Source organism: Monopterus albus, unplaced genomic scaffold (assembly GCF_001952655.1).
Source record: "Monopterus albus unplaced genomic scaffold, M_albus_1.0 scaffold172.1, whole genome shotgun sequence".
In the NCBI taxonomy this organism is placed as follows: Eukaryota; Metazoa; Chordata; class Actinopteri; order Synbranchiformes; family Synbranchidae; genus Monopterus; species Monopterus albus.
The window spans coordinates 909,376-923,496 of NW_018128052.1; the positions used below are offsets into that span (position 1 = coordinate 909,376).

Genomic DNA, 14,121 nt, shown 5'->3' on the forward strand with positions numbered 1-14,121 from the left:
ATTGTTATGTCGGGAAACGGAGCAGTGACAAATATGTGCATGCAAGCTATCACCTTGCAGACGCGAGCCACACGGGAGACCACCAGCTTGTTGTAGCAGTCATACTCCACAGCTGTCTCACTGAAGAACAGGTAAACCTTGTCATCATCTCCCTCTTGGCTTTTCTCACTTTCTGACATCTGAGCCATGGAAACAAAGTTGGGCTCTGGTGCAGAACAGAGCAAAAACTTCAGCTTTGATCCAGCTATTAAGCAAATCAACAAGGTGAAATAGTTAAACTTATCACAGTGACCCCTCCTTCCCATTACATCATACCATTAAGCCAGGAACTCTTGAACTCTGTGCGTATGGGGACACGAGAGCTGCGCAACATGATGGGTTCAGAGCCCAGGAAGTTCATTGAAGTGGCTGAGTACAAGTTATCATCTGTTGAGACAAGACAGCAAACACAGACATACAACTGACTGCACTTTGCTATTTTAAACCTTCTTCTCCAAGTTGTTATATGCTGTGGAATTGCTACTCACCAACCATGATGGAGGCATATCTCTGGAAAGGATCAAATGGACACTTCCCCTTGCCATCCTCTCCTTTCTTCTCAAGACTCAGCGTTCCATCTGCATACGACTACACACACACACACAATTTGGTCCCAAAATTATGGAGGAAAAAAAAAAACTATACAGCAAATCAGTTTGTACAGTGTGAGATATAGCTCTATCAGTCTCACCATGTAATCACACACTGGATCAAAAGCATTGGTCCCACACACATACATCCTGTTATCCTTCATCTTATGCAGGGTCCTTATATAGTTCTTGCAGTCCATCTGTTAATGCATTTTAAAAAGCAATCAATAAATCTGCTCAAAATACAATTATTTGTAATTTGCACAAGCTCAAGGGACCCACCTCAGGATCTTTTCCTTTGTTTTTACAGTCAGTTATTTGCTGCCGCGTCACTTCCCATTTCACCTAGAAGCATGAGAACAATTGCAGTTGCACACTTCAAGTGTTTCTTTTCAGTAAATGCAACACTACCAGTTAAAGGAAGCAGGTAAATGTGGCATTGTAAATTGGTGGTTTTTGTGTGTGTAGTAACAGAGAGCTGAGAAACCACACAGCCCTTACTAACAGAGAGCTGAGAAACCACACAGCCCTTACACATTGTGTCTTTTTGCAAAGCCATCCTCTGCTAGTTAGGGTATCAGTGTTACTAACAGATCAGTTACAATGTGTTCTCACACATTTCATACGTCACTGTTGTCGTTTAGTATTTCTCCATTACTAGTCGGCCCTGTATGAGCAGGGAGCCAATACGAGGATAAACTAGTTACTGCTTAAGATACGGTAACACTACCAATGAAGACTTCCATAGTGGCATGTTGTGTGACAAAAAGCAATTCATTACTGCTCTGTTGTACCACACCTCATGTTACAACTTCAGCACTATTAGTGGTTTATTGGCCAAGTATGTTACACACAAGGAATTTATTTCCGGTACAGAACCGAGGTAGCCATCTGCGGCGCCAACTCAAATGATGGCTCTAACCAACAGTGGGGAGGGGATTCAGTGTCTTGCCCAAGGACACTTCTACACATGGACTGCAGGCAGCGAGATTCAAACCTCCAACCCTCCAGTTGGGAGACAACTGCTCTACCCACCAAACCACAGTCGCCAAAAACAAGATGCTTTTTCCAGAACAGTGTTTGTCTGACTTGATACACACATTTGTTCTTTAAAAAATGGTAGCCCTGAGCAAAGAAATCTTTGATAAGAAACTCAGAAATTATGCCAAAGCCAACAATTAAGGGGACAGCACTGGTGTTAACTGCACAAAAACTGTTCTTACTGAAGCAAGTTTCTTGGAGATGTTGTTAAGGTCAAGAGCGTACACTGCCTCCCTGGCACCCAGCACCAGCAGGTCGAGGTCTTCTCTCAGTAGCATGGTGGAATAGTTGAACACACCCTCCTCACGAAACTGATGAGCGTTGTCCTCTACAGACAGCACATGAGTGATTAACCCAGTGATTAAACCATTTCCCAGTGAGTCAAACTTAAACCAGGTGAACCAACAGGAGTTGACACAAGTCAATGTTACACAAGACAGATGGCAACACTTACTGTGATAGGGCACAGATCTGCGGGGAGCACAGTCCAGTGGTGAGTGGTCCACCATTATCGAGGCCAGGGGCAGCAGCCACAAGACGCCGAGGGACAGCAGTGGACGCATGGCTCCTTTGGTCAAGGTTGGAGGAATTTACACTTTACCGTTTCCCCTAACAGTCAGTGACACAGGGTTAAAGACAGCAAGTGGCACCTCTGACGTGATGATATCTGTGCTGACTGAGAGGCGCTGGCCCTTTCACTGCACGGCAGGGTGTCCATGGTGAGACAGACGGCACAGACCAAAGAAACAAAGCCGGGGAGGGCTGAAAGAGACAAGGTTGTATGGATATCACAATGAATTCCCCAAATATAAGACCCGACAGCCAAACAGCTCAGAACATGTACAGTAAAACACCAAACAGGACAGCAAACGCGATGAAATGAGAAGCATTTCAGATGGGTTAGAAACAAAGTGAAAGAAAAGAAGCCGAACGACCAGAAAGGGCAGAGTGAACTGAAGTCAGCACGGCAGTAATTCTGTCAGTGGCATAGTGATGTTAATGCAGGGCCATGAAAGGCATTCAGCAGGGTGCAGGGATGTCAACCTCAGCTCTCCTCCAGCACCAAACACAAGCACATAATGAGAGATTCCCACAGAGTGCCAACGTCTGCTGTAGAGGAAAGAGGAGCTCTTGCACAAAGTTTGTTTCACACAAACACTGACAGGAAACGTGCTAGTTTGACTCACCATTACCTCTTAAGAGGTAAAAGCCTGGACTTGTTAATTACCTCGCTGCAACTACAACAGCCTTTGTTTCCGGTGATTGTGTCTTGCAGTGTTACAACCTGCCGAGTGAGTGTGTACTGTAGATGTGTCTTTCGCAAGAGAAGTGTGCTGTGCCTTTGGTTTTGGTTTAGGCTTTGTGATGAGCTGCAGCATGCCAGAGAATGCACCTCCGATAAAATGTTTTACATATTTGGCCCGGGGCCAAAGCCTGCTTTTCATCCGCACACATAGCCTATAAGCACAACACACACTGCCCGTGGGCTTTCACGTATGTGCGCCAAACGACCCGTAGTTAAAATAAGACGTCGACTGGAAGCGTCAAAACTAGTCTAAAACCAGTTTCTGAGTTAGGAAAAATAAACAACGAGTAAGCTAGTCAGCTGCTTTCGTAACAATTTATTTTACTCCATGTAATTAAGCTCATACTTGCCCAAAACTTGACACAAAGGCGCCAGCAAAGTTCACAAACTCCCGCATGCTAGCCGTCAACAAATACTACAAGTTAATCACTTACCTGCGCACGGACACGCCCAAAAGTGCGGTGGCTTCCTTAAAATATTCTCAACACCTGTTTAAGTACTATTTCTCAACCACTGCCTCTTCGTCTAGCAGCAGGCTGCTGGTACAGCCAGGTCGTGAATGGTGTTTAGAAATCATTGAGCGCCACTCCAACTGATGCACAACCTGACGTAGTCTTCGCTCGCAACTTCCTTTGGGTTTGTATGTAACGTACGTAGCCTACAATACACTCGCCAGGATTCCTTTTCAGAAAACCACTTGAATGCCCGTCCAAATAGTCCGTGTCTGTCCGTGTCCCCTCAAGCACACAGCGGTCATCCCATACTGTAACGAACAGGGCGCTCACTCTCCGCGGTAAAAGGATCTGAAAGGCCCGCAGGGCTTTTTTCTAATAACCTCCTCAAGTGTGTCTTGGAGGCGGTGAAGGGCGCTGATCTCTGGTCTGTTTAGTTTTCATTGTTTCTGTGAGCCTCTCCCGTACAGCTGACTCGAGGTGAGAGATAACAGCAGCTGGCGTGTGTTCACGGGTTGTCACGGCCCACATTTCCAAACAGGAGTGAAATAAACCAGCCCACAGTACTGATATGTAGGCTAGAACTATAAAACAAAAGAACGGAAACACACAGGGGGAAAAGGGGCAGATTGGTCGTCTCCACTTTTCAAATTTACAGATGATTACAGATTTACAAATGAAAGATGTGCATTGGTGCAGATGTTTCAAATTGGATAAATGAGGTAAGATGAGACCCACATGTAGGCTCAGTTCACCTGTGGCCACCAAAGGTAGCCTGATGTTTTTGTGTCCACAAATTTTTAAAGGTTCATTTTACTGCTTTCTGTTCTGCATAACATTTTGTGGTAACATAATCCAAGTTTTTCTTGTTAGAATTTAAGCATTTGTATGTTTTGACACAGAAAAACACATCACTAATACCATGAGGAGAGCTGAGGATTTGTTTGTGATATTACAGATGATTATCTAAACTGATGTAATATAAAAACTAGCAATACAACCCCCTACATGCTGAACAGTAAAATATAATAAAACAATATGTGCTTCTGGTATACACCACCAGTATTTACTGCTTCCTTTGTTTCAGCTACCTCTAGCGGTCTATTACATCCCTTTATGTATGTGGTGGGTTCATGCAATACATGTGTATAACTAACCTAATATTGGTGCGAGTTAATTGAGGAAATACCCTTAGGAAGAGAAGAGTGATTTTTCACCCATAGTGAGGACACTTTTCATTCCTTTTTAACTTGTAATAAATAAATAAAAAATGACAAACATTTCCAAAAACATGTTTTGACGTATGGATCACCTCAAAAACAGATTGTTCAGTATTATGTCTAATAATCCAGTCATGATATTTAATCACCCCAGTATTGTGCAATTTCCTCAGGAAGCTGTTTCCTGGCATTTAAAAAGGGAAACAGTCTTTATGAGAAAGCAACACCTATTATTTCACAGCAAGGAACAACTAGGATCCATGCAAAACAATTTTAATGCCCTCACATATCTAACAAACACTCTTCTCTAATAGTGGTTAAGTAGACACATCATGTATAAACATACAAGAAACTGTTAATTGTAAGAAGACATTTATGAGTCAGTCGATCGCAGTTTGCTACTAATACTCAGACACTTCAAATCTGCAAGGATTGGCCAATTGACAGCAATGGCAAAAATTAGTTTCCCATGTAGAAGAACGGGTTGTAACTGTTTAAACACCAGATCTGTAATAAAAAATATGATTTTGTTAACTGAAGGTAGAGAGGTAGGGCGTGGTGTAATCCTGCGAACAGTTAAAGTCTTTACTAGGTTCAGTCTGCAACATAACAGGGTTGCCCTGGTACTTGCATTAATACCCACAGACTGTGTCCTGACAACATGTCTATCTCCTTAGTCAACAGCCATTCCACTAGAGGGCACCTTCACACATGAATACAGCAAATGGATTTCCTTGAAGAGGAACAGAAACACCTGGAATTTCCAGGCAGATCAGTAGCACGTACACAGTAGCAGAGAATAAGGATACATTTTTAAATAAGCACCAACAGTACAGTTAAAGTTGAGTGGTAAACGGGCCACAGCAGTGTCATTGTATCAACAGTATATTAATGGTTGCTTATCGCTCACAAATAGCACTCAGAGCAGCAGGCAGAGACAGGTTTCAGCTTGAGTAAGTTATGTTACATGTTATGAGCTGATGAGGGAGAATTACTGAACTGAAACCTGAGCCTGTCTGGCTTATTTTACTTTCAGAGAAGTGTCTCAGGTCTTCATTCTGGTGCTGATCTTGGTAGCCTGGGATTTGTTTGTTCTCCAGTCTGGCAGTAGAAACATTAGCAGCTTGGCACACAGACATTGGCTCAGACAGGAAAACATCAGGCTCAGCTGGTGGTCTGCTGGTGTTAGCGCCTCTCAGATAGGCCAGTCACATTGATTCTTGTGAACTGTATTCTGAATGAAAATCATTTGTTGTGTCGCAGTCTGTAAACAGCTTTATGCATGTGGACAAAGCACTACTGGATCATTACCCAAACATGGAAGGCAGTATTTTGTAAGGTTATATGAATCTTTTTCACGGTTTCACAACCTTGCTCTTGCTCTTTAGAAGCTAATTAGAGTCCATTTATACTCATGTCAGATCCAAAAAGTATAAACAGACCAAAACCCAAACCCAGAACACACTGAAGCTTGCTAAAAGAAAGTGGCAGTATTTGTAATCCCTTGTCTTCCACCTAGAAGGCACAGGATGAGCAGATAGCTGCGGTGAGAAAGGGGTTTGGCACTGAAGATCAAGTATGCTGTGACAGGACGTTGTTCCTTACGAGTAAGTCACTCTTGACTGGCTCGCCTCTTCTCCAGCTTAATTTTGAGCTCCTCATTGAGCGCTGTGGAAAAACACAAGATGTACTTTAAGATGAAACAGAATTTAACAGGGCCGACTGCAGCAGGTGGGCTCTACTCACTCTGTGTGAGGGGTGAAGGAGAGAGAATGAGTCGTCTCATCGGGTTGGTGGGTGAGGCCGGCACCGGTGAAGTTAGGATACGGCGGTCTGGGGCAGGAGACCTGGAAAGGGGACTACTGGACCAACGATCTGCACCACAATGAAAGCAGTGATCATTACTGCTGTCTGTCTCTGTCACTGTAAATGTGACTGAGGCGAAAGAGGCAAACCTTGTTTAGGAGGTAGGGCAGGGGGCTTTGGTAGGGGGCTAGAAGGGGCAGTGTGGAGGATCCTCTCCCCATTTTCATCATTCGCAGAAACATATGCTGATGCCAAAAAAAACATATGAGGTTGGACTCATAAATTACTTGTAAGGCTTACAAAAATGGCATTAGTAGACAAAGAAAAGTCTGCCTCACTGATATTCTCCTCATACGGCTCCTCCAGTAGGAATGGTTGAAGAGTTCCTGCTGTCTTTTCTACCAGCGCGTCAATGACCTCATGAAGCGTTGCACAGGGAATCTGGAAGAGGAAACCTGTTGGATTATATGCCTAAAGCTGCTTTTTTGCAAACGGTGTTTGCGTACACACACTTTGGATTGCTGTCATCTCAAAACGTAACTCGACTTCAGTTTCTTTTTTTTCAGTCTTCACAAGTGTGTGCTGAGTTGTTGCCACATCCCTAAAAATCCTGAAAATTCACAAAGCTTGGTGACAAGTACTCACTTCTAAAATGGTGTTCTTATCTGACAGCAAAGAAGACAGAGAAACGAATACTTTAAAATGATTCTAACGAGTGTAGCATACAAATGCTAAATTTGTGAAAACATGGCACTGGTATCTGACTGGCACATAGTATGATCAGATACCCTGAATTAAAATACTGCTAACAAGAGAAAAAGTGATAAACAGATCCCTAACCCACAGTTTTACCTGTAAAAACAGAATCAGTATATAATGTTTAAACTGAATATAATGTATTAATAAGTGAATTATAATAGGAGCTTAGACAATTTTATAGATCAGCTTCTAAAATGTCATGACATGTGAAATGTATCTGTGACTATTATACACTTACAGGATTTTCTACATCAATGACATAACCACCTTGGTCCCTTTGAGTCACACGGTAATGTCTGAACACTGACCTAGAGCAGAAAAAGACAAACAATATATATAGAGCTTGCACTGATATTTGCAGCTGTGGTGTCCAGATGTTCTGCAGGTGTTTACCCATTGAGGTCTTGTCGAGTAGTGACGGCCAGTGAGCATCCATCTCTGCCTGGACGGAGCAACATGTTGCCGCAGTCTGGGTGTCTCTCTAAAAGGACTTCAGCTTCGGTTCGCGACACTGGTCGAAAACAGCTGCACACCACACACACACACACACATGTATCAGCAAAGTGATGCACTCCGTTGTGGTTGTACAGCTACAGCCTGTCCACATAACACAGAAGATAACTCACGGCGGGATCTCTCCTACTAAAGGCACAGAGAGAGGTGAAGGAGGAGCACGTGTGGGAGTGCGAGTTCTTCGTCTGGACCTTTCTTTGTCGACCACCTCTTTCAGCATCTGCAGCTGGCCCGGCAGCAGTGTGAGACAGGACGGTACGTTCAGCTGTGATTGGACAGAATTTGTTACTAAACAGCACATGAGAGAGACACTGGAACAGGGACGTGTGTAGCAGGTGTGCAAAAGATGAATATTTACATCTGTGACGGAGTAGAGGAAACCTTTCCACAGCTCCCTTGATTCTAAGTTGGGTGCCTGGAAAAGACATGAGCAGTTGTACACCATGCAGACCATGTTCATTTTAATGCATGCGTATGCGAGTGTGTTGAGTGGCTATACTGTAAGTTTGGTCTCTCCATCCTTCATGCGCAGGATGAGTCTGGCTGCCTCCAGGTTTCTGTCCCGGCTGCAGTCATCTTTCAGGGATACAAAACCACTGAGATCCAGCTTCTCCACGTACTGGAACACACACAAATATGTTTCGATGTCAACACACAATGATGCAAAACAAACAAAATGAATACAGTCTAGAACTTACATGAGTGTCCTTGGCATTGTTGAAGAAATACAAAAAATTCCCACACAGACAGGTCCACAGTCGCCTCGATGCCTGTGAAACATGGAAATAAACAGACTAAAAAAGGATATGATGGGGGAAAAAAAAGGGATACGCTATTGTGGAAACAGCTGTGCTGTTTTTCACATTTGTGAAATGGATATGTCCCTTTTTATCACTCTCACATGTCCTGTCCCAAGAGATGGATAGTGAGTGAGCCTCAGCTGTGGTCAGTGTGTGGCCATGGATCACTGCAATAACCTGCACCTGAGCCAGGCTCACATTACAAGTACTGCATTAAAATGAGCCTAATGAGATGAGGGGAGCCGGGGTGGGGAGGGTAACAGACTATCCCATTCTTTAGTTATCACCATATATATATATATATATATTTATAAACAACATGCAGAAGAGTCCTTGAGGAATATTGTTTGACTGTAACTATGTATTTGAGATATTAGAAATGCACCTGAGAGACCAGAACATCTGTCAAAACAAGGGCGTTTCTCACATTCAGCACTGAATTATGGGAGATGCAAATACTTGGTGGACATAGTATTAATGATTTAGGCGCCCAGTATTAAGATGAGGGATCCAGCTCTAAATCGCCCGTGATGTAAGTGAAACGGCACGCAGCGTTGTGACACCAAGCGGGTTCGTCCTTCGTTGGGATACACAACATGCCTGTCAGTTCTGCAAAACCAGACTTAACAGCGCTACAGTCTGTGATCCGCTGTGTGAAATTTAGCACCAGTGTACAGCCTCACCCATTCCAACAATAAGGAAGCTGACAGCTCTCTGGGAATCGAGGGGGGGATCAGATCAGCCGGTGTATACACACACTGACCACAGCTATCTACAGCATGCGCTGAGCCAACATGGCACTTGATCTGCAGCGGGTGAACATACCTTTTCTTTCGGTCCTCGCTTCTCCAGGTATCCTTCGTAGTAACACGGCGGGAGCTGTGCCCGGGGTCCTCCTGGCCCGGAGCGCTGCCTAACGGGTGCAGCCGCCATGGGTGTCGCTGGCTGGGCAACGACCGAGGACAAAGGGGCGCTGAGTAATTCGGGGAGTGACACGCCTTCCCCGATGAGACAGTGCCGTGGCAATAATCCAACAGCTGGCTGGTGTAGCCTGGTGTGTCAGGGGGTGGGTCATGCACACGGGAGGTTACGATTAAAAGCGTGATGGTTGGGCGATACATCTCCAAAATACAGAGGTTTATTGAGGGGAAAAAGGCGCAACTGTCAATAGATGGAGTTAAATAAGACTCAGGTGGGCTTCATGTGAAAAGGCGTCAGTAAACCTTATTAAAACTGTTAAATGTAAAGAGACCAATTCAGTGGCAGGACCACACCAGTCCGTAATAACACTGGAAAGCAAATTATTTAACATTTATACATTTATTTGAAGACAAATGAAGAGCATCCATTCCCTTTTTACATAACAAAAATATACAATACACATATTATAAAGGCAATCCAGGATAATCCCACTTTTAGTGTCCCCAGTGTTGCTGTTACAAAAATAAGGCACTACATAAGATAGAAGCTGTAATGAAGACACTTGCAAAGCAGTTACATTTGACACGAAATGTGTCATTAAGATAACGTGCATAATCAAATAATGCTCTAAAGGCTGATAATATTCAATTTATTAATATTATCAGGTTGGGAAACCTATGGGTATGGATACAATACAAGCCATCACAGAATGTAGCATTGTAATAAATGTCAGCAGCAGCATTCAGACAACTATTTCAAAAATTGATCTCAGCCTTTTGCTCCACAACATTACTCATCACCACCATTATACAGCTGCATAACAGCTCAACCTGATCCCCTGACCCTCCTTTCCCTCCTGAAACTCGGGGCTTTTGATTTAGTGTAATGAGGCATATAACCCACACCTGAACCACACAGTTTGTTACTCAGCACAGTCAAAGCCTTCTGGCCTTATATACACAAGATGAATAACATAGGAGACATGCAAACATAACATTAACAGGCATATACTATGATAACAATAAGGAGACTATTTAGGGGTGGACCAGGAGACTGAGCTCCAGAGGCACCATGGGATTGGCATGGGGCAGATAATGAGAAAGGGGGTAGGGGTACACAGGGGCAGGTGGTAGCTAAAGACCAGAGGGGGGAGGGAGGGCATAATCCACTGCTGGGTGTCCCTCTCTGCTGAAAAGACCTGTCCGTTCCACTCCCAGTCTAAATAGAGATGGGAGAGATGAGTGGGGCGGAGGGCGGTCTAACAAGGGGATCACGACAAAAGAAGAAAGATGAAATTTTAGCGAACAGTACAAACCCTCACAACTCGTAGACTGCCTGTATCAGGCTTAATTGAAACTGAAACCAGCCATTGTGTACAAAACTTCCTCATTATTGGTTAAGGCTGTGGCATTTTCTCTCACGTCTGGTACACAGTTTCAGCTTGGAAACTGAGACAGGTACAGAACACCCAATACAGATCAGATTAATTTCCATGCTTCAAATTAAAGGTTAAAGCACTAAAGCCAAGTGTTGAAGGGGAAAAACAAATCAGACTGGGAATTCATTGACAAACAATTGGGTTAAATCCCACAAAACAGTGTGACACTGCCAGCAGTATCAATAGAGGCTGAGAAAATAGCTTATGGCTTTGTGTATTGCTGTATTTGGAGCGGGGATATATCGTAGTGCATTTTTGTGAGCTGTGCTTTAATGGAAACAAAAGCCTGTTTTTGTGAAGTAAACAAAAAGGCAAGAGAACATTTTTGCATCTCAAATATTGAACTTAATGCTCCAGCATTGTGTGCATCAGGCTGTATGGAATACATCTTTTTAATGACAAATATCAACCTAATGCAATTTGAGGATTTGTTCAACCTTTCTCTGGTGTTAGCTCTAAGAGACAAGAAGGCACAGTCCATTGAAAAACAATGGAAGAGCTGTAGGTAAACTAACACCATGAGAACTACAATAAATGTAATAAAAGGAAGTGCATTTATGGAGCCTTAAGGCCCTTTAGAAATGTACTCTAAAACAACTTTTTGGTCACGAATCAGCTTAGTTAATGCTTGACAAACTGCAATTAAAGCGCAGTTAACAACAACAACAACAACAACAACAGTCAGTCATTATTATCTTTTGACTGGCTCCAAGTGTTTGGTGAGAGATTCAAACCAATTCCAAATCTGTAGCACCACCAGATGGCAGCGGAGGATGGTGTTAGACAACAGTACCTACATAGCCAGTCCTCCATGTTGACTCCAACGTGTCCATGATGACACAATACTAAAGCCTGAAGGCACAGAGCTGAAAACTGGGAGTGTATTAAACTGCTAAAAAGAATACATGTACGCATGCCTGCGTTGTACCGATGTGAACAACACAAAGAACAAGAAATGTTACATTGTGAATATCACAGAATATGAGAACAGTTTCACTTCATTATGTCTGTGCATACTGTTGGATCTTATTACAGATGATTCTTCATCAGTCCAGGTGATGATGATCTAGTGTACAAAGTGCACAGGTGCACAAAGACCTAACATAAAAATTCAGGATATGGTAAATGCACCCAAACATTGTGCCATAATTTTTCTGATTGATCATCCTCTGTCCTCGTTGCTTGTAAAACTCCATTAAATTTAGGTTTAAAAAGCTCTTAGATACAAAAATGTAGGCCCATGTCCTGAGACGTTTACCTTTTAATTACAAGAAAAGCTGTTTTGGTTACTGAGAGTTGATAATCCTGAACTATCCGCCCTCTGGCCTTGCAGTTTTCAGTGCGGCAGAGGCACCATCACCTCAACATAGTTGTTGGGAAAGTATCCGGACTTTCCACGAAGTGTTCCCTGGAACCAGTTCTCATCGATTTGACTGTCCAAGGTGATGATGTCACCCTCGTGGAAGCCCAGCTCGCCGTCGTTTTCTGGCTCAAAGTCATACAGGGCTTTACAGCATGGCTCACCTGCAGAAAGAGTCACAGGAGGGAGAAAAGTCAAATACAGTCATTCTGTGAAAAGAAAATTGGACAATTTCCCTTCGACCCTTTAAAATGACTGCTTTAGAGGCAGTGTGTCACCATTATGTTTTCCAGTAGGACACTGGAATAGACCAAAAATCTAAAGTCATGAAAACAGAGGAGAGGTTTATACTGTCAGTTAAGCATCATTGTGATGTGGGACAATCCTTCTGAAGCTCAAGATCAAATCAATATACTGATGTGTTACACAGCAAAGCTATTTCGTTTCAACCATAATGGCCATGTTCAAGATTGCTATATCTGTAAAATAACCCATAGAGTGACATTTCTTGAGATTCAGAAGTTTCATCAGTCATTGATTTGATTTTTGATTTGATTGATTCTTTCAAGCATGTAAAGACAGTTGATATGTCAACACACATAATTTTACACATATCCAACAAATGCTAATCCAATATCAATTTGCTTATACCTAGTACATGCTTGAATGGAGTAGGAAGAAGTCAGACTTATCCAGTCCTACCCCATGACATCATCTTACAACTTTTAAGTCCTAAGCAATATTTCTACATAAATAATTATCCTCTACACCACACAAGTAATATACTAAAAAAATTTTACAAAGTGTTAACATTCATACACCACACCCACAATGTTCCATCTGGTTAATCAGCAGCAGACGTCTTTACTGCTCCTCTTGTCTGTTCTACAATTTTTCACATCTTCTACATTTTCAAGTCTTTGAACAAATTCTACAACTATTAAAATGCCTCCAAGAGGGAAAAGAGCTAATAAATCAGAAGCAAACGAGGATGTTGAAGCAGAAGAGGATTATATTTCAGCGGCGCAAGTAACAGAGATGTTGAGTCAGCAAAAGCAGATGTACACCGCACTGTTGAGCCAACAACAAGACAACTTCAAAGGTTTTGTGCAACTACTTATGGAGACAAATAACAAGAGACTCGATGACATGACCAGAGAAATACAGGAGATAAAAACGAGTTTGCAGTTTACCCAGCGAGATGTGGATGTGATTAAAGCAGCCATGGGTGAACAGAAAATACAAACCAAGGAAACAAGGGATGATGTCTACAAAACTTGTGAGAGTCTAATAGCCATAACGGATAAAATGGAGCATTTGGAAGTACAGTCCAAGCGAAAAAACTAGATCTTCGAGGGAATCAAGGAGTCAGCTGGAGAAAGCTGGACGGAAGCGGAATGTAAGGTGAAGGAAATATTAAAGGATAAACTGCAAATTCATCAATCAATTCATTTCAGAGTTCTTAAAAAAGTTTTTTTCAGGGTCAAAGTCATCGTCCGATTCATGATAATGTTGTTCAGTGTCTTCAATTGTGTTCAGTTCCTGATCCAATCCCTCAAAAACTATCAACCTCTGTAGCAAATCACTTGCCTCATTCCGTACGTGGGTCATACTTGTTGTTGGTTCCTGCTAATTGTTAATTCCAACGCTCATCTGCCCTCGCAGATATCAATATACCTGCGTGTTTCTTCATACAGCTGAGGGTCCAGCGAACCCTTCATACTCTCCTTGTCTCGGCATACTGGTCCTCGGCGTGCTCGCCATGGGTCCTGGATTCTGGTTCCGAGGTCGGGTCAGTAGTCGGTCATACCGTAGGAATGCAATGTCTGCCCTCGCCCTGGCCTCCCTTAACCTCGGCATCAACTCCCTTCTTCTC

At 43.0% G+C, this 14,121-nt stretch overlaps 3 protein-coding genes across 6 annotated transcripts in view; all 3 read right to left on the reverse strand.

Annotated features, from left to right (window-relative positions):
• sema4e (semaphorin 4e) overlaps nt 1-4,035 on the reverse strand; it is a 6,403-nt gene extending 2,368 nt beyond the window's left edge. Inside the window, exons 1-8 of one of the 2 annotated variants that reach the window (XM_020616029.1) lie at nt 3,411-4,035; nt 2,125-2,432; nt 1,853-1,998; nt 912-974; nt 731-829; nt 528-627; nt 316-426; nt 54-205 (exon numbers count right to left, since the gene is read on the reverse strand). In XM_020616029.1, coding sequence (XP_020471685.1) covers nt 54-205; nt 316-426; nt 528-627; nt 731-829; nt 912-974; nt 1,853-1,998; nt 2,125-2,233 — 780 coding nt within the window. In that variant the 5' untranslated portion in view covers nt 2,234-2,432; nt 3,411-4,035. Of the gene's footprint in view, nt 1-53; nt 206-315; nt 427-527; nt 628-730; nt 830-911; nt 975-1,852; nt 1,999-2,124; nt 2,433-2,898; nt 3,176-3,410 lie in introns of those variants that run through there. The other variant, XM_020616030.1, reaches the window with a different exon arrangement.
• A 756-nt stretch (nt 4,036-4,791) lies between these two features.
• On the reverse strand, nt 4,792-9,579 carry stap2a (signal transducing adaptor family member 2a). Of its 2 annotated transcripts, XM_020615969.1 has the most exons (12): nt 9,352-9,579; nt 8,425-8,496; nt 8,226-8,345; nt 8,085-8,141; nt 7,840-7,991; nt 7,607-7,738; nt 7,452-7,521; nt 6,793-6,895; nt 6,604-6,699; nt 6,395-6,523; nt 6,254-6,316; nt 4,792-6,163 (listed from the first exon to the last, which is right to left on the reverse strand). In XM_020615969.1, the coding sequence occupies exons 1-11, from the start codon at nt 9,457-9,459 to the stop codon at nt 6,261-6,263; spliced, it is 1,095 nt and encodes a 364-aa protein (XP_020471625.1). In that variant the 5' UTR covers nt 9,460-9,579; the 3' UTR covers nt 4,792-6,163; nt 6,254-6,260. The 2 variants fall into 2 exon arrangements, with proteins under 2 accessions (XP_020471625.1, XP_020471624.1); XM_020615968.1 differs by having other exon boundaries at nt 4,792-6,316.
• Nucleotides 9,580-9,830: 251 nt separating this feature from the next.
• Nucleotides 9,831-14,121, reverse strand: part of LOC109969375 (endophilin-A2-like) — a 19,655-nt gene continuing 15,364 nt past the window's right edge. For both annotated transcript variants that reach the window (XM_020616211.1, XM_020616212.1), the window contains one exon: nt 9,831-12,409. In XM_020616211.1, the coding sequence (XP_020471867.1) occupies nt 12,222-12,409 (188 nt within the window). In that variant the 3' untranslated portion in view covers nt 9,831-12,221. The remainder of the gene's footprint in view (nt 12,410-14,121) is intronic.

Bases quoted from the DNA above. Each gene is read 5' to 3' on its own strand.
- stap2a (XM_020615969.1), bottom strand. From the start codon at position 9,459: ATGGCGGCTGCACCCGTTAGGCAGCGCTCCGGGCCAGGAGGACCCCGG. The intron at 6,896-7,451 runs GTAAGTGTATAA...TTCCTCTTCCAG, and splicing joins TCATTGATGTAGAAAATCCT to ATTCCCTGTGCAACGCTTCA. The intron at 6,700-6,792 runs GTGAGGCAGACT...TTTTGGCATCAG, and splicing joins GCCGTATGAGGAGAATATCA to CATATGTTTCTGCGAATGAT.